This window comes from Rutidosis leptorrhynchoides, chromosome 9, assembly GCF_046630445.1.
Source record: "Rutidosis leptorrhynchoides isolate AG116_Rl617_1_P2 chromosome 9, CSIRO_AGI_Rlap_v1, whole genome shotgun sequence".
Classification (NCBI taxonomy): Eukaryota; Viridiplantae; Streptophyta; class Magnoliopsida; order Asterales; family Asteraceae; genus Rutidosis; species Rutidosis leptorrhynchoides.
Genome location: NC_092341.1, coordinates 63,581,628 through 63,602,153, shown reverse-complemented (window position 1 = coordinate 63,602,153; position 20,526 = coordinate 63,581,628). Strand labels below are relative to the sequence as shown.

The 20,526-nt window shown below is 33.4% G+C and overlaps 1 protein-coding gene and 1 non-coding gene across 2 annotated transcripts in view; both read right to left on the bottom strand.

Annotated features, from left to right (window-relative positions):
* LOC139868113 (uncharacterized) overlaps window positions 1-20,322 on the bottom strand; it is a 148,952-nt gene extending 128,630 nt beyond the window's left edge. Inside the window, exon 1 of the mRNA XM_071856448.1 lies at window positions 20,086-20,322. Within this exon, the coding sequence (XP_071712549.1) occupies window positions 20,086-20,322 (237 nt within the window). The remainder of the gene's footprint in view (window positions 1-20,085) is intronic.
* Window positions 2,691-2,797, bottom strand: LOC139869756 (small nucleolar RNA R71). Its single transcript, XR_011766337.1, has one exon. It is a non-coding gene; the product is annotated as a small nucleolar RNA R71 (small nucleolar RNA).
* Window positions 20,323-20,526: the final 204 nt, after the last annotated feature.

Here is a 20,526-nt window from a genome sequence, read left to right as displayed (position 1 = left end):
GTCTAATTTCCATAAGTGTCGATCTTTTATCCAAACCCCAATTATGGTACAAAGTCCAATAACCCCGTCTTTAATATTTAGCCCAACATCACGATTACTTCGATTTAAATAAGCATAATAATAACTTAGCTACGAGACATTAATTTAAAAAGGTTGAACATAACTTACAATGAGTATTAATCGCGTAGTTTTACAAGGACAGAATTTCGACTTACAAACTTAAAACATTCGCCACTATAACCTTATTATTATTAACTTAAAATTAAAATTAAAATTATAAATATAAATATATTGAGAGAGAGTAAGATATATGATATGGTGTGTGTAAATCGGCCAGAATTTGTTGCAATTTATAGACCTGACCACAACTTTACTGCCATGCGATCGCATGGTTTTTGTGCCTCCAGGCCATGTGATCGCATGGCCCCCTTTTACAGCTCAGGTACTTTTGTTTTCTTATTTGCCGACGGTTTTTAATATAAATATAATATATAAATAATTTATAGAATTATTTATATACTATATTATATTCGTGTGCATAGTTGACTTGTAATTTTAGCTCCGTTGCGTCGTGCGTTGATAGTTCGTTCATGTCCCGATTCCGGATTTTCGAACGTCCTTGCGTACGATTTAATATCTTGTACTTTGCATTTTGCGGCTTGTACTCTTGTAATTTTGAGACGTTTCTCATCAATAAATTGAACCACTTGGATTGTACTTTGTACTCTTTAGCATTTTGGTCGTTTGCGTCTTCAAATCGTCGAATCTGTCTTTTGTCTTCACCTTTTATTTTTTAAACGAATATCACTTGTAAATAGAACAATTGCAACTAAAAGCTTGTCTTTCTTGAAGGATAATGCTATGAAATATGTGTTCGTTTTTAGCATTATCAATTATAAAACTAATAAGTAATATTTTTTATAAAACTAATAAGTTTATATTTATATTTTATATATATTAAACTCAAAAAAAAAATAATTAAAATTAGTATACGGGCCGAAACTATAGCAGCCCAATCAATCCAGGCCTGGTAACCAACTCCATACGAACGCATGGAATTCGATCACAACCTCATACAATCGCATGAGGTGATGTGACAGACCTGGTACCTCTGACGTACGGATTAGGGTTACGGTTTATTATTATTATTATTATTATTAATTAGTTATTTAGGGTTTTAATTAAATATTAATTAGTTTTAGTTTTAATTAAATTTGTATTTTAAGTTTTAAGATTTAATTAGTTTTATTAACTACATAAATTAATACTTTTATATAATACTAAGATAAAATTAATATTTTTATAAAATTGTATTTTTTATCAATTTAGTTTCTTTTTATATTTATATCTTTTTAATCGTTTATTCGTATATTGTATATTTTTCATTCGTAATTAGTTTTAAACTTAGTTTTTGCCTTAGTTAATTTATATTTCTAGATTTTTAGGCTTTGCCGTAAAATCCCTTAAGTGCTTTTTCTTTAGATTAAGATTTAGGCGCTTTAGAATTTTACAACGTCACTTATCGCTTTAGTTTTAAATAGATTTTAGTGTCTAATTAAGTTATTGCTGTTTTAGATATAGAATTCCTTTTAAGCTTTAATTCCTTTAGACACAATTTTTAATATTTAGTTTTTAAACTTTTAAGTTTCGACGCTTTACTTTCTTATTATTATTTTTCGACATTTTTCGACGCACTCTTTTTCTTCCTCTTATTTCTCGACGCTCTAGTTTTTAGGACATAGATTTTATCTTCAAAATTTTGACGAAAAATTATTTTAAGCGGTTAAATTGATAGACATCCAAAATTTTTTGGTTCGTAGTAATAGTTGGATTTGTTAGTGGTGAGTTGTGGGCTTCCGATTTAAAGGGTCTTGGCTACCTGCTGCATCAATTGGCTATTCGAAACGTGGGCAAAATCAGAAAAGTCTATTAATTTGATAACTTATATAATTTTTTATTTTTTTTATAACTAATAGGATATTCAGTGAATGCACCGAGCAAAACGTTCACCACCTTTCATACGTTCACCACCTGTAACTCGATCAAGACATCTTGCAAATATTGTCGCCATTGATTTTTCTTTAGAATCGTCATCTAGTCGACCAAGTACTCCAATTCAAATTTTCGATAATCCATTTTTTGAAACCGACCTCACAATTGAGAACCCGGAGGATATTCAAGGACAATTCAGAGATCCTGAACCACTAATTATTCCTCCTGAACCACAAATCACTCATCCATATATTGTCGAGGAAGAAACCATTAAATCAGAATCCCCTAGTGATTCAGATTAAACAATTTCAATCATGGAAAATCAGGAACCTCTAAGTATGGAAGATCGAATGAGAGCCACACGCACGGGCCAAGGTCGTGCAATTACTCAACCGGATATTAATGCGCCAGATTATGAAATCAAAGGACAAATCCTACACATGGTAACTAATCAATGCCAATTTAGTGGTACGCCGAAGGAAGATCCAAACGAAGATCTCCGTACCTTTAATAGGATCTGTACTTTATTTAAAAACAGAGAAGTTGAGGATGAACAAATCTATCTCATGTTATTTCCCTGGACTTAAAAGGGAGAAGCCAAAGATTGGTTAGAATCGTTACCTGAAGGGGCGATTGATACATGGGATGTCTTAGTTGAGAAATTTCTTAAAAGATTCTTTCCGGCATCCAAAGCCGTGAGACTTCAAGGAGAAATTGTTACGTTCACACAGAAGCCAAATGAAACTCTATATGAGGCATGGACAAGATTCGGAAAGTTGTTGAGAGGATGTCCTCAACATGGTTTAGACACTTATCAAATAGTACAAATATTCTACCAAGGATGCGACATTACTACACGAAAAGACATCGACATAACAACTGGTTCCATTATGAAGAAAACCGCAACTGAAGCTTACAAAATTATTGATAACACAGCCTCCCACTCACATGAGTGGCATCAAGAAAAAGACATTGTTAGATCATCTAAAGCGGCTAGAGCTGATTCTAGCCATGACTTTGATTCCATTTCCGCAAAGTTAGATGCTTTCGAGAGACGAATGGAAAAGATGACTAAGGATATTCACGCAATACGAATTAGTTGTGAGCAGTGTGGAGGACCACATTTGACAAAAGATTATCTCAGCATTGAACAAACAATGGAACAAAGAGAGAATGTTTCATACATGAACCAAAGGCCTGGAAATAATTATCAGAATAATTATCAACCGCCAAGACCAAACTACAATCAGAATTATAACCGAAATGTTCCATACAACAACCAACAAGGTCCTAGTAATCAACAAGTATCTAACAATACTTACAACCAGCAAAGACCTATTTTTCAAAATAAACCACCACAAACCGATGATAAAAAGCCAAATTTAGAAGACATGATGTCGAAGCTAGTTGAATCTCAAACGCAGTTTTTCACATCTCAGAAACAAACCAATGAACTAAATGCTCAAGCATTTAGAAATCAACAAGCTTCTATTCAAAATCTGGAACAAGAAGTGAGTAACCTAGCCAGATTAATTGGAGAAAGAAAACCAGGGAGTCTACCTAGCGATACAAATAATAACTCCCAAAATAAAACAGCTAAAGCCATTACCACAAGAAGTGGTATTACACTCAAACCACCTGAAATGCCTGTAATTTCTGATGACTCTATTCCTACTACACAGGCACCACAATCTCAGCAAGATAAGGAAAAAGAACCGGTAGTTAAAAAGGTTAATGAAGATAACACAGTTAAGGCAAAGCCTTATGTTAAACCATACCAACCACCGCTTCCTTACCCGAGTAAAATGAGAAAAGTAAGACTTGAAGCCGAGCAATCCAAATTCTTGGATATGTTTAAACAAATAAATGTCAATCTTCCTTTCATTGATGTGATTTCAGGAATGCCAAGATATGCTAAATTCCTGAAAGATCTTATCACGAATAGAAAGAAAATGGAAGAACTCTCGGCTGTTACAATAAATGCTAATTGTTCTGCAGTGCTGTTGAATAAGCTACCAGAAAAACTCTCTGATCCAGGAAGTTTCACAATTTCATATTTTTTGGGTAGTCTTAGTTCAATAGAAGCACTGGCAGACTTATGTGCTAGTATAAATCTAATGCCATATTCATTATAGGCTAAACTAGACCTTGGAGAATTGAAACCAACACGAATAAGCATACAACTAGCCGATCGATCAGTAAAATATCCTAGAGGGATAATGGAAAACATGCTAGTTAAAGTTGGTACTTTAGTATTTCCAGTAGACTTTGTTATTCTGGACATGGAAGAAGATTCTCGAGTTCCTCTCATATTAGGAAGACCATTCTTAAACACGGCTAAAGCAATAATAGACGTGTTTGGTAAGAAATTGACCTTAAGTATAGAGGACGAGAGTGTTACCTTTTCTGTTAATAGAGCCATGCAACAACCGCAATCTGCAGATGATACATGTTATTATATTCAAACTATAGATTCACATGCAGAATTGTTACAAGAATTTTCAGAATTACAAGGAACATGAGAATGTTCTTTAGGAGAAGGAACTGAACCAATTGATGAAGCTGAAATGTCAGCTACACTTATGGCTAATGAATACGAACCAACAAAAGAAGAACTTCAAGTACTAAAAGAGGAAGACAGATATCGATACAAATCATCGATAGAAGAACCACCGATATTAGAGTTAAAGCCACTTCCAAACCATTTGGAATATGCTTATTTACATGGTGAATCTGAATTACCTGTAATAATATCATCTTCTCTTACGGAAAATGAAAAATCTCAACTCATTTCTGTGCTAAAAGCTCATAAACCAGCTATTACATGGAAGATTCATGACATTAAAGGCATAAGTCCTTCGTATTACACACATAAAATTCTTATGGAAGAAGGTCATAAAACATATGTGCAACGCCAACGAAGACTAAATCCTAATATGCAAGATGTTGTTAAGAAAGAAATAATTAAACTGCTAAATGCAGGTTTAATTTATACAATCTCTGATAGTCCATGGGTAAGCCCAGTTCAATGTGTACCTAAGAAGGGTGGCATGACTGTCATCACAAATGAAAAAGATAAGCTTATTCCTAATAGGACTGTAACGGGATGGCGTGTTTGTATTGATTATAGAAAATTAAATGACGCTACCAGAAAAGATCACTTTCCTTTACCTTTCATTAATCAAATGTTGGAAAGATTAGCCGGAAACAGTTACTATTGTTTTCTTGACGGTTTCTCCGGATACTTTCAAATTCCAATCGCACCCGAAGACCAAGAGAAAACCACCTTCACGTGCCCTTATGGTACTTTTGCTTACAAACACATGCCATTTGGACTATGCAACGCCCCTGCAACCTTTCAAAGGTGCATGATGGCGATTTTTCACGACATGATAGAAGAATGCGTGGAAGTTTTCATGGATGACTTTTCAGTCTTCGGTGATACTTTTGAAACATTTCTAGTTAATCTTGAACGAATGCTTATTAGATGCGAGCAATCAAATCTAGTTCTTAATTGGGAGAAATGCCATTTCATGGTTAGAGAAGGCATCGTTCTTGGTCATAAAATTTCAAAGGAAGGAATTGAAGTGGATAGAGCTAAAGCAGATGTAATTGCTAAACTTCCACATCCCACCAATGTTAGAGGAGTTAGGAGTTTTCTAGGGCATGCCGGTTTTTACCGACGTTTCATAAAAGACTTTCCTAAAATTGCCACTCCTATGAATAAACTCCTAGAAAAGGATGCTCCATTCATCTTTTCAGATGAATGCATCAAATCTTTTAATATTCTTAAAGAAAAACTCACTAATGCGCCGATCATGATAACTCCAAATTGAAATCTACCATTTGAACTCATGTGCGATGCAAGTAATTTTGCAATGGGAGCCATTTTAGGTCAAAGGATTGAAAAACGATTTCAACCTATCTATTACGGTAGTAACACATTACAAGGAGCACAAACGAACTATACAACTACTGAAAAAGAACTCCTTGCTATTGTCTTTGCTTTTGACAAATTTCATTCATATCTCGTTCTAGCTAAAATGGTGGTCTATACCGACCATTCTGCTCTTAGATACCTATTTTCAAAACAAGATGCCAAACCACGATTAATCCGTTGGATCTTACTCTTATAAGAGTTCGATATTGAAATTCGAGACAAAAAGGGAGCAGAAAATCTCGCCGCTGATCATCTTTCTCGCCTTGAAAATTCCGAATTAGAAGTTCTAAATGAACCGGCCAAACAAGAGAACTTTCCTGACGAATATCTATTGAAAATCGATTATAATGAAATTGCATGGTTTGCAGACTATGCAAACTACTTAGTATGTAGATTCCTTGAAAAAGGGTTGTCGTACCAAAAACGAAAGAAATTCTTTAGTGATATAAAACACTATTTCTGGGAAGATCCACATTTGTTTAAAAGTTGTCCCGATGGAATAATAAGCCGATGTGTATTCGGGGATGAAGCTAGTCAAATCTTAAACAATTGTCACACAGGACCAACAGGAGGGAATTATAGGCCTCAACTTACAGCAAGGAAAGTCTACGATGCTGGATTCTATTTCCTACAATTTTCAAAGACTCACACCTTCTTTGTAAATCCTGTGATGCATGTCAAAGGGCTGTAAAAATAAGTCAACGTGATGAAATGCCACAAAATGTCATTCAAGTATGTGAAGTATTTGACCTTTGGGGTATTGACTTTATGGGTCCATTTGTAACGTCCTCCAGATAGGGTCTGGAAGAAATGTTACTAATATCAAACAAACCACCATATTATAATAAACAAGAACAATACTAAATGATAAAATTATCTTTATTGAGAGTACGCAGCGGAAAATGAAATGTCGTTACAATGATGGAAGTAACAATAATGTAAATGTTCAAATGCAAAAGTAAATAATGTGTATCTCTTGATCCTATGTCTAAGTAGCATCACATAAGCAGTAAGAAAGAAAGCTTGAATCAAACAGCACCTGAGACAAAACATGCTAAAGTGTCAACCAAAAAAGGTTGAGTGAAATCATAGGTTTAACAAAAGTAGTTATCGTTGTTTTTAGACCACAAGATTTTCGTTTTCATAAGTAGATCACACAGATCTTTAGTTGTTAAAGGAGATCACAAAGATCTTTAGAGTTGATCTCGCAGGATCAAAAAGTTATGCCAGTGCGTGATATTTAGACTAAACGTTCAAGTTTGCCCCAAAGACAAGTTGTAGTTTATACTTATCGGTTTAATTTCATTATTAAGTAATACAATGACTTAGTCAAATGTATAGGGGACGTTACTCCCAATAGGCCTACCCCCAATAATTAAGCATGCAATCAACGAGCAATTAAAAATATCACTGTAGGGACTTAGTCGGACATAGCTGGGTATAGCATAGTTTAACAGTTTGGTACTTGTGTCTAGATTGTAAAATGTAAAAACAGCATGTGTCTCACCCCAAGTAAAAGTAAATAAGTTGTGCACAATAGAAAGTGGGGCTATGAAGTTCACCTTAGTATTTAGAGAGAGAGAGAGAGTTATTCCTCGGAATAAAAAGTTGGATGAGTGAGCAGAAAAGTCAACCTATTGACATTTAAGAGTAGTAAGTGTTTTTGCCCAAGTTTAAGTAGATGTTTAAGTATGATAGTATTTTAAGTATAGTTCGTTTTACTAAGTTTCCTTTCCTAGTAAGTTTCTATTTTTAGAAAGTTTCCACTTTTAGTAGGTTCCTTATTTTAGTAAGTTTCTATAACTAGAAAGTTTCTACTTTAAGAGTGTTTTCCATTTTAGGATACTTGCCATACTAGATAAGCTTCCAATCACCCCTTTCCCTTCGAATGGCCATTTCAGGTCTAGGGACTTGAGCTATAGGATCCTTTAAATCGAAAAATCCAAACTCTTCCGCCTAGAGTTTCGTAGAAACCATTCGTCAAGAAAGTTCGAAGATCTATACATCTCTAATACATATCCAAAAATGTTTTTATGTGTTATAATATAAGTAGTAGGTTATAAGTGTTAGTTATAGTAATAGGGTATATATGTTAAATAATAGTATAAGTAATATTAGGGTTTCATTAATTAATTAGGGTTAATTAATTAAAGTAGTATTTTAATGATTAGGGTTTGTAATAAATGTCTAGGGTTTAATTAATGTCCTAGGGTTTAATAAATTAGGGTTTAATAAATTAGGGTTTTTAATAATTAGGGTTAGGTTTAGGGTTTTAATTAATGAAGTAATGATTAGGTAATGATTAGGGTTAAAAGTAGTGTTAGGGTTTTAATTAAAGTAATATATTTTAGGTGTAATTAGGGTTTAGGGTTTTAATATGTATATGTATATATAACTCGTATATATATATATATATATGTATGTATATATATATATATATATATATATATATATATATATATATATATATATCGATATGTATATGTATATATATGTAGTTATTTTGTTTCCTTAATTAAACACAAACAAATCTTTATCTGATCTTCTAGGTTTTAAAGATCAAACTTTCCTTTCTTTTTTTCTAGTCGACATACATACATACATATATTTTTTTTTTCTTTTTCATGTATATATAGATCTAGGAGTGTTTATGTTTATGTTTATGAATGAGTTATAATCATGAATATGAATTGAACAAAATCAAAAATTAGGTAAATAGTTTAGGGTTTATGTTTATACCTTTGAAGATTCGAAGATGACTAACAAAGAAAAGATGAACACGATGAAGATTGAAGATCAAAGCCTTAAAAACTTGAAGAACACCTTGAAGATTCTTGAAGAACACGAAGAATGCTTGAAGATCACTTGGAAAACCCTTGAAGATTGTTGATGATTTTCGATGGTGATGATGATGATGGTTTCGGTTTTGGCCGAAAACAAGAGGGAGGGAGAGAGATTTTTAGGAGAGAATTGTTGTTGTGATTTGGTACAATGAAAAGGTTTAGGTTAGGCCTCTATTTATAGGAGTGTTAGGATTATTCTAGAATTAGGGTTAGGGTTAGGTTTACTTAGGGAACAAGATAAACTTGAAGAGGGGGTAAAGAGGCTTAAGGGAGCTAAAATTTGGAGGGGCAAAAGGGTCTTTTCCCTTGCCCTAAATTCGGCTAGGGTTTTGTGAAGGGAGGTAGAACATTTTCATTTTAAACCTTGTACTTTTGTTTTGCTTAAATCTTTCCCTAATTATCCAAGTTTAATTGTTTAAATGTACAAAGTTTAAGGTTATTTATTTTGTTCACAAAGGTTTATTAACCCTTTATTTTTATCTTTTATTAACTTGTCGTTTATCACACAAAATTAATTATACGTTTTATAATTTTTAAACGCTTAACAATTATTGATTAAAGTTTAATCGTTAAGTTTAATTATATTGTTTGGGCATTTAACAAGGAACAATATAAAATGGAAAAATGAGGGTCGTTATAGTACCTCCCCGTTATTAGAAACTTCGTCTCGAAGTTTTAAGTAGAGCTCTCGTTTGCATCAGCAGTTGAGAAGAGATGGAAGTATTTCCGTATCATTTGGTTTTTGCGTTCCCATGTAATTTAGGGCTGCTACGCGAATCCCAATGGATTTTAACAATAGAGTTTGATTTTCACATTCCCTGGTACAATCGGGGCCCTTTCTTGAACTCCAATGAGTGTTAACAATAAGTATATTATTTTATTTACACGTTTGATCTCATGATCCTTAACCTTAATAGGTCGTTTACAAAGTGCATTAAATGCGAAGATTTTCCAAGGAATAACAAGAGTGTCGTGTGACTAGTTTTCCTTTAAAAGGAAAGATGATGCTATACCAGCATTAAATGTGTCGTTGAGCTCATTAAAGTCTTGAGTGTTCATGCCATAATAGTAGGGCAGATAAATAGAATGAAGTACGTAGAGATTTCAGTTACGTAGTTTGATGTGTGGCTGATGTTTGTTGGAGATAATACCAGCTTCAAGTTTCGAATGGTAACCATAATATCTTTAGTTTTCAAGTGATGTCTAATAGACAAATGAGATGTTATTTGAGGGTTCATTGTCCTCATGATTTAATGAAAGAAATCGTTCAGTATACATGAGAACTTGCCGTTAGTAATAGTTTCAGGATGTAGCTTTAAGATTTATGGTTTTAGTTTTATGTCGAACCATAATTTAAAATTTGACTAGAGTATCATCTAGTTGTATTCCAAGAAGGAAGAAATGGGTAGAGTGTCCTCATAAATGTTTAGGGTAACTCCTTTAGAGTAGGAAAAGTGTTTTCGCACAAATGGCGAGTCAGTCTATGATTTACTTACGAGTTTAAACACGGATTCGAATAAATGTGAATCATTGTCTATAATATATTGTTTCTATCATGAAGGAACCTCTGCTTCCTTGTTCGAAAGATCATAGATTTAATGTTTACGAGAGCGTCGTGGTTTAGCCGTGAAATACCGGAAGTAGAAACTTCTTAATGACTAACACAGCAAGGAAGAGATGACGTTTGTAGAGAGATATGTTTCGTGCTTGCACGGAGAATGAGAATAAAGGTGATCCAAATACATTGGAGAATAATACGAAAGTTTTAATAACAACCAAAGGAATTTTCAAAAAGTTGCGATGTTTGATGTAATATAAACGAAACGGGGCTATTAGTAAAACTTGAATTATGTACAACACGTACTATTTTACGTGAAATAATTTGAACAATACGAAAAAATAGTTGATTAAAAGAATGTTTAATTTGATAAAACAAAGGTAACTTGATAAAAATGCGAAAGTGTTTATATAATTAGTGAATGTAATTTTAGAGAAGGTGATGAAATGATGTCCATAGTAAAACTAGGGTTACGTAAAGTAATTTTGATTTAATCAAAGTGGAGATTTGTAGAAGCGAAAGTATAATTTGATATGTACTAGTCAAAGTACGTAAAGTTAAATTTATGTATAAGATTTTATAAATCGCATAAGTGAAAAATCATTTTTATAAATTCCGAGATAGTTTAAAATAAGGACTCGTGTAAGAAATCTTTGGAAAAACAGGGTACTTGTATTTAAGAGTTTATTTGCTTGAGAAAAATTGATTGAAGATTTAAAAATTCCAGGGGATAAATGTGAAATAATTGTTTCGAGGTAGTGAAATTAATGAATTGACTTTTATCAGGGCATGAGTCTTTGGACTCAGAATGTTAGCATTGAAGTAAGAAGGATGATAATGTGATCATCATCAATTGAGTAAATCCCTCGGATTTAGAGTTATATATGAAAGAACTTCAAATAAGATTTGCAACTTTGAGTCGTTCGAGTGATAGTGAGAGTTCGAGAACTCGGCATGAATAATCTGGCAGTCGCATAGACAAGTATAAATAAATACTAATGCAGTGACTTTCAACTATGTAATGATCGTTTGAATTCAGCCTTAATTGGCCCGAGAGGAGGATACGTTAAAGTATGATGGAATCATTTCAATTGTTACAGCAGTTTTTCAGATGTGATGAGTTTAGCTCAAGCCATAACTTGAGATAGTGTATTTCACCTTTAATATTCGAGTTGACAATGATCGATTATGGTTTGAGTATGACACCATTACTTGCATGGTGCCAAGTTGTCTACTATAAGTAAATGCATGAGTGCAGAAGTTTCTTGACTATGATAGTCAAAACGATACACGTATGGAGATTCTATTCTTCAAATTTACCACCTCGACATAGAAAATGTAATAGCGAACATGGTGTTTGTGATATCGACGTTTGAGGGTCCAAATGATATGGGTTTTTGAAAGTCATATGAAAATTTACACCAAAAGTGTAATAGCAGAGAGGATTTGGATGTAACAAGTGATAATTAAGTATCAATTATCAGGAGATATTCATTTAGGATAAATGAATGTAAGATTGTTCACATCCAGGTTGTTAAATTAGTATGAGATAGATAGATAGTTTGATGAGTTTTTCGTATATCTACAAATATTGAGATGATAATTTTTCACCCTTCATGCCCTTGCATTTGGGTTTTGAGTAGATAGCTTGAGAATTTTCCTTGATTTACTTTCTATTCCATATGTAATGATATTGGAATATCTTTATGAATTATCGTAATATAACCACCGTCATTATATTTCACTAATTCATATTTCCATTTCAATATCACCCCATGAGGTCAGGATATGTGATTAATGATGATTTTAAGGATAGCAGTAATCTTAGCAGGATCAACAATATGTCGGTTTTAAGCCAAAACTTGCACTTGGAAAAGTTTTAGAGTTGTTCTTTTTCTTAAGAGTTCAAGAATGAATTTGCAAATGTTGCTCATGTTCTTTCTCACTCTTAGAGCAGATCGAAATGTCATCCATGAGAACAGTTACGAACTTGTCGAGCTATGGTTGGCTAGTTTTAAGTTGCAGTCTTTATAGACTTGGTCAACTTTCATATCTTTGAAAGTTATGGAAGTTGTGAAAGCTAGGAAATGGACGTAGTCAGACGAGAAACATCGTGGTAAGGGTTGGTGCAGTTGGACGAACCATGATTCTTCACTACATAAGGGTGTATAGAGTTTGATAAATCCGATAGGTCATAAGTTTTGAAAAATTTTGAGCGAGATAAAGATGAATATGATATAAACGAAACGCTTTTTATTATGAATGAGGCATTAAATAAGCCTTTATTACACGAGTTGGAAATAGGAATAGTTTAAGGCATAGCCTTTACATAAATAAGAAATTGGAAAAATAACTAGGAAATATTAAGATTGAAGTAGTCTTCATATTTCTTCTTCTCGTCCTCAACCTTCTTCATAAACTTCTCAACTTTCTCATTCTTCGCCTTTTGTTTCTCATGCTGGAACTCGAGATTATCATAAAGATTAGAAACACCATCGTTGATTACATGGTACTTGTGGTCCCTTATAGAAAGTTGATTATTCACGCGGTTTTCCTCCATCTTCAATCTAAGGTCAACATCTTCTCTTAAATAGGAGAGGGACTGCTTCCCCCATCGGGCATTTCTATCACTTTCATACTTCACCATCTTTATCTCTTTCTTTAGCTCAGCATTTTCCTCCATGAGCTTCTTGATCGCTAGGTCTTTTTCCTTCATTTGAACATTGATCCTTGCAATATGGCGAATTAGGCCATCGGTAGTTTTTCGCAGATTCGTGATCTCGTACTTGGCATCAACATCATCGTAGGAAGGGGTTCGGGATCTTTTCTTTGACGGGCCAGTTTCTTCAAGACGTTTCTCCTTGCCTTTACTTCTCGGAGTTGGATAGTATTCAGAAGACCCATGTGAATTTAGAATAGTATTTGGGCAAGTATTTGGTGAGGAAGGACCACCATAGCCATAAGGTGGGCTTTGGACTGGTCTTTCAGTGGATGAACTTGCAGTATCTTTTTCGGTTGGCTTGAAAAGATTCATTATTTCGCTTGGTTTGAAAAGAGTAGTTTCGTTTGTTCGGTTAAATCTTGACATCCTAGTCATTAGGAAAGAGATATGATTAGTTTTTAGGATAAGGATGTCAAAGCATAAGTTTTAAGATTAAAGGAAATCCTAAGTGCTTTAAAGTCTAAGGCAGGAAAGGTTATAGTTTCCTAGATTGCTAAGGCACCATAGCTAGCAAGTAAGGCACACATAAAAATGCAATCCTGGTTCTCTATAACAGCATGGTTATGCTCTGATACCACTCTGTAACGTCCTCCAGATAGGGTCTGGAAGAAACGTTACTAATATCAAACAAACCAACATATTATAATAAACGAGAACAATACTAAATGATAAAATTATCTTTATTGAGAGTACGCAGCGGAAAATGAAATGTCGTTACAATGATGAAAGTAATAATAATGTAAATGTTCAAATGCAAAAGTAAATAATGCGATATATCTTGATCCTATGTCCAAGTAGCATCTCATAAGCAGTAAGAAAGAAAGCTTGAATCAAACAGCACCTGAGACAAAACATGCTAAAGTGTCAACCAAAAAAGGTTGAATGAAATCATAGGTTTAACAAAAGTAGTTATCGTTGTTTTTATACCACAAGATTTTTGTTTTCATAAGTAGGTCACACAGATCTTTAGTTGTTAAAGGAGATCACAAAGATCTTTAGAGTTGATCTCGCAGGATCAAAAAGTTATGCCAGTGCGTGATATTTAGACTAAACATTCAAGTTTGCCCCAAAGACAAATTGTAGTTTATACTTGTCGGTTTAATTTCATTATTAAGTAATACAATGACTTAGTCAAATGTATCGGGGACGTTACTCCCGATAGGCCTACCCCCAATAATTAAGCATGCAATCAACGAGCAATTAAAAATATCACTGTAGGGACTTAGTCGGACATAGCCGGGTATAGCATAGTTTAATAGTTTGGTACTTGTGTCTAAATTGTAAAATGTAAAAACAGCATGTGTCTCACCCCAAGTAAAAGTAAATAAGTTGTGCACAATAGAAAGTGGGGCTATGAATTTCACCTTAGTATTTAGAGAGAGAGAGAGAGAGAGAGAGAGAGAGAGAGAGAGTTATTCCTCGGAATAAAAAGTTGGATGAGTGAGCAGAAAAGTTAACCTATTGACATTTAAGAGTGGTAAGTGTTTTTGCCCAAGTTTAAGTAGATGTTTAAGTATGATAGTGTTTTAAGTATAGTTCGTTTTACTAAGTTTCCTTTCCTAGTAAGTTTCTATTTTTAGAAAGTTTCCACTTTTAGTAGGTTCCTTATTTTAGTAAGTTTCTATAACTAGAAAGTTTCTACTTTAAGAGTGTTTTCCATTTTAGGATACTTGCCGTACTAGATAAGCTTCCAATCACCCCTTTCCCTTCGAATGGCCATTTCAGGTCTAGGGACTTGAGCTATAGGATCCTTTAAATCGAAAAATCCAAACTCTTCCGCCTAGAGTTTCGTAGAAACCATTCGTCAAGAAAGTTCGAAGATCTATACATCTCTAATACATATCCAAAAATGTTTTTATGTGTTATAATATAAGTAGTAGGTTATAAGTGTTAGTTATAGTAATAGGGTATATATGTTAAATAATAGTATAAGTAATATTAGGGTTTCATTAATTAATTAGGGTTAATTAATTAAAGTAGTATTTTAATGATTAGGGTTTGTAATAAATGTCTAGGGTTTAATTAATGTCCTAGGGTTTAATAAATTAGGGTTTAATAAATTAGGGTTTTTAATAATTAGGGTTAGGTTTAGGATTTTAATTAATGTAGTAAGGATTATGTAATGATTAGGGTTAAAAGTAGTGTTAGGGTTTTAATTAAAGTAATATAGTTTAGGTGTAATTAGGGTTTAGGGTTTTAATATGTATATGTATATATAACTCGTATATTATATATATATATATATATATATATATATATATATATATATATATATATATATATATATATATATGTCGATATGTATATGTATATATATGTAGTTATTTTGTTTCCTTAATTAAACACAAACAAATCTTTATCTAATCTTCTAGGTTTTAAAGATCAAACTTTCCTTTCTTTTTTTTTCTAGTCGACATACATACATACATATATTTTTTTTTCTTTTTCATGTATATATAGATCTAGGTGTGTTTATGTTTATGTTTATGAATGAGTTATAATAATGAATATGAATTGAACAAAATCAAAGATTAGGTCAATAGTTTAGGGTTTATGTTTATACCTTTGAAGATTCGAAGATGACTAACAAAGAAAAGATGAACACGATGAAGATTGAAGATCAAAGCCTTGAAAAACTTGAAGAACACCTTGAAGATTCTTGGAGACACGAAGAACGCTTGAAGATCACTTGGAAAACCCTTGAAGATTGTTGATGATTTTCGATGGTAATGATGATGATGGTTTCGGTTTTGGCCGAAAACAAGAGGGAGGGAGAGAGATTTTTGGGAGAGAATTGTTGTTGTGATTTGGTACAATGAAAATGTTTAGGTTAGGCCTCTATTTATAGGAGTGTTAGGATTATTCTAGAATTAGGGTTAGGGTTAGGTTTACTTAGGGAACAAGTTAAACTTGAAGAGGGGGTAAAGAGGCTTAAGGGAGCCAAAATTTGGAGGGGCAAAAGGGTCTTTTCCCTTGCCCTAAATTCGGCTAGGGTTTTGTGAAGGGAGGTGGAACATTTTCGTTTTAAACCTTGTACTTTTGTTTAGCTTAAATGGTTCCCTAATTATCCAAGTTTAATTATTTAAATGTACAAAGTTTAAGGTTATTTATTTTGTTCACAAAGGTTTATTAACCCTTTTTTTATCTTTTATTAACTTGTCGTTTATCACACAAAGTTAATTATACGTTTTATAATTTTTAAACGCTTAACAATTATTGATTAAAGTTTAATCGTTAAGTTTAATTATATTGTTTGGGCATTTAACAAGGAAAAATATAAAATGGAAAAATGAGGGTCGTTATAGTACCTCCCTGTTATTAGAAACTTCGTCCCGAAGTTTTAAGTAGAGCTCTCATTTGCATCAGCAGTTGAGAAGAGATGGAAGTATTTCCGTATCATTTGGTTTCTGCGTTCCCATGTAAATTAGGGCTGCTACGCGAATCCCAATGGATTTTAACAATAGAGTTTGATTTTCACGTTCAATGGTACAATCGGGGCCCTTTCTTGAACTCCAATGAGTGTTAACAATAAGTATATTATTTTATTTACACGTTTGATCTCATGATCCTTAACCTTAATAGGTCGTTTACAAAGTGCATTAAATGTGGAGATTTTCCAAGGAATAACAAGAGTGTCGTTTGACTAGTTTTCCTTTAAAAGGAAAGATGATGCTATACCAGCATTAAATGTGTCGTTGAGCTCATTAAAGTCTTGAGTGTTCATGCCATAATAGTAGGGCAGATAAATAGAATGAAGTACGTAGAGATTTCAGTTACGTAGTTTGATGTGTGGCTGGTGTTTGTTGGAGATAATACCAGCTTCAAGTTTCGAATGGTAACCATAATACCTTTAGTTTTCAAGTGATGTCTAATAGACAAATGAGATGTTAGTTGAGGGTTCATTGTCCTCAGGATTTAATGAAAGAAATCGTTCAGTATACATGAGAACTTGCCGTTAGTAATAGTTTCAGGATGTAGCTTTAAGATTTATGGTTTTAGTTTTATGTCGAACCATAATTTAAAATTTGACTAGAGTATCATCTAGTTGTAATCCAAGAAGGAAGAAATGGGTAGAGTGTCCTCATAAATGTTTAGGGTAACTCCTTTAGAGTAGGAAAAGTGTTTTCGCACAAATGGCGAGTCAGTCTATGATTTACTTACGAGTTTAAACACGGATTCGAATAGATGTGAATCATTGTCTATAATATATTGTTTCTATCATGAAGGAACCTCTGCTTCCTTGTTCGAAAGATCATAGATTTAATGTTTACGAGAGCGTCGTGGTTTAGCCGTGAAATACCGGAAGTAGAAACTTCTTAATGACTAACACAGCAAGGAAGAGATGACGTTTGTAGAGAGATATGTTTCGTGCTTGCACGGAGAATGAGAATAAAGGTGATCCAAATACATTGGAGAATAATACGAAAGTTTTAATAACAACCAAAGGAATTTTCAAAAAGTTGCGATGTTTGATGTAATATAAACGAAACGGAGCTATTAGTAAAACTTGAGTTACGTACAACACGTACTATTTTACGTGAAATAATTTGAACAATACGAAAAAATAGTTGATTAAAAGAATGTTTAATTTGATAAAACAAAGGTAACTTGATAAAAATGCGAAAGTGTTTATATAATTAGTGAATGTAATTTTAGAGAAGGTGACGAAATGATGTCCATAGTAAAACTAGGGTTACGTAAAGTAATTTTGATTTAATCAAAGTGGAGATTTGTAGAAGCGAAAGTATAATTTGATATGTACTAGTCAAAGTACGTAAAGTTAAATTTATGTATAAGATTTTATAAATCGCATAAGTGAAAAATCATTTTTATAAATTCCGAGATAGTTTAAAAATAAGGACTCGTGTAAGAAATCTTTGGAAAAACTGGGTACTTGTATTTAAGAGTTTATTTGCTTGAGAAAAATTAATTGAAGATTTAAAAATTCCAGGGGATAATTGTGAAATAATTGTTTTGAGGTAGTGAAATTAATGAATTGACTTTTATCAGGGCATGAGTCTTTGGACTCAGAATGTTAGCATTGAAGTAAGAAGGATGATAATGTGATCATCATCAATTGAGTAAATCCCTCGGATTTAGAGTTATATATGAAAGAACTTCAAATAAGATTTGCAACTTTGAGTCGTTCGAGTGATAGTGAGAGTTCGAGAACTCGGCATGAATAATCTGGCAGTCGCATAGACAAGTATAAATAAATACTAACGCAGTGACTTTCAACTATGTAATGATCGTTTGAATTCAGCCTTAATTGGCCCGAGAGGAGGATACGTTAAAGTATGATGGAATCATTTCAATTGTTACAGCAGTTTTTCAGATGTGATGAGTTTAGCTCAAGCCACAACTTGAGATAGTGTATTTCACCTTTGATATTCGAGTTGACAATGATCGATTATGGTTTGAGTATGACACCATTACTTGCATGGTGCCAAGTTGTCTACTATAAGTAAATGCACGAGTGCAGAAGTTTCTTGACTATGATAGTCAAAACGATACATGTATGGAGATTCTATTCTTCAAATTTACCACCTCGACATAGAAAATGTAATAGCGAACATGGTGTTTGTGATATCGACGTTTGAGGGTCCAAATGATATGGGTTTTTGAAAGTCATATGAAAATTTACACCAAAAGTGTAATAGCAGAGAGGATTTGGATGTAACAAGTGATAATTAAGTATCAATGATCAGGAGATATTCATTTAGGATAAATGAACGTAAGACTGTTCACATCCAGGTTGTTAAATGAGTATGAGATAGATAGATAGTTTGATGAGTTTTTCGTATATCTACAAATATTGAGATGATCATTTTTCACCCTTCATGCCCTTGCATTTGGGTTTTGAGCAGATAGCTTGAGAATTTTCCTTGATTTACTTTCTATTCCATATGTAATGATATTGGAATATCTTTATGAATTATCGTAATATAATCACGTTGGCCACCGTCATTATATTTCACTAATTCATATTTCCATTTCAATATCACCCCATGAGGTCAGGATATGTGATCAATTATGATTTTAAGGATAGCAGTAATCTTAGCTGGATCAACAATATGTCTGTTTTAAGCCAAAACTTTCTCTTGGAAAAGTTTTAGAGTAGTTCTTTTTCTTAAGAGTTCAAGAATGAATTTGCAAATGTTGCTCATGTTCTTTCTCACTCTTGGAGCAGATCGAAATGTCATCTATGAGAACAGTTACGAACTTGTCGAGCTATGGTTGGCTAGTTTTAAGTTGTAGTCTTTATAGACTTGGTCAACTTTCATATCTTTGAAAGTTATGGAAGTTGTGAAAGTTAGGAAATGGACGTAGTCAGACGAGAAACATCGTGGTAAGGGTTGGTGCAGTTGGACGAACCATGATTCTTCACTACATAAGGGTGTATAGAGTTTGATAAATCCGATAGGTCATAAGTTTTGAAAAATTTTGAGCGAGATAAAGATGAATATGATATAAACGAAACGCTTTTTATTATGAATGAGGCATTAAATAAGCCTTTATTACACGAGTTGGAAATAGGAATAGTTTAAGGCATAGCCTTTACATAAATAAGAAATTGGAAAAATAACTAAGAAATATTAAGATTGAAGTAGTCTTCATATTTCTTCTTCTCGTCCTCAACCTTCTTCATAAACTTCTCAACTTTCTCATTCTTCGCCTTTTGTTTCTCATGCAGGAACTCGAGATTATCATAAAGATTAGAAACACCATCGTTGATTACATGGTACTTGTGGTCCCTTATAGAAAGTTGATTATTCACGCAGTTTTCCTCTATCTTCAATCTAAGGTCAACATCTTCTCTTAGGTAGGAGAGGGACTGCTTCCCCCATCGGGCATTTCTATCACTTTCATACTTCACCATCTTTATCTCTTTCTTTAGCTCAGCATTTTCCTCCATGAGCTTCTTGATCGCTAGGTCTTTTTCCTTCATTTGAATATTGATCCTTGCAATATGGCGAATTAGGCCATCGGTAGTTTTTTGCAGATTCATGATCTCGTACTTGGCATCAACCTCATCGTAGGAAGGGGTTCGGGATCTTTTCTTTGACGGGCCGGTTTCTTCAAGACGTTTCTCCTTGCCTTTACTTCTCGGAGTTAGATAGTATTCAGAAGGCCCATGTGAATTTAGAATAGTATTTAGGCTAGTATTTGGTGAGGAAGGACCACCATAGCCATAAGGTGGGCTTTGGACTGGTCTTTCAGTGGATGAACTTGCAGTATCTTTTTTGGTTGGCTTGAAAAGATTCATTATTTCGCTTGGTTTGAAAAGAGTAGTTTCGTTTATTCTGTTAAAGCTTGACATCCTAGTCATTAGGAAAGAGATATGATTAGTTTTTAGGATAAGGATGTTAAAGCATAAGTTTTAAGATTAAAGGAAATCCTAAGTGCTTTAAAGTCTAAGGCAGGAAAGGTTATAGTTTTCTAGATTGCTAAGGCACCCTAGCTAGCAAGT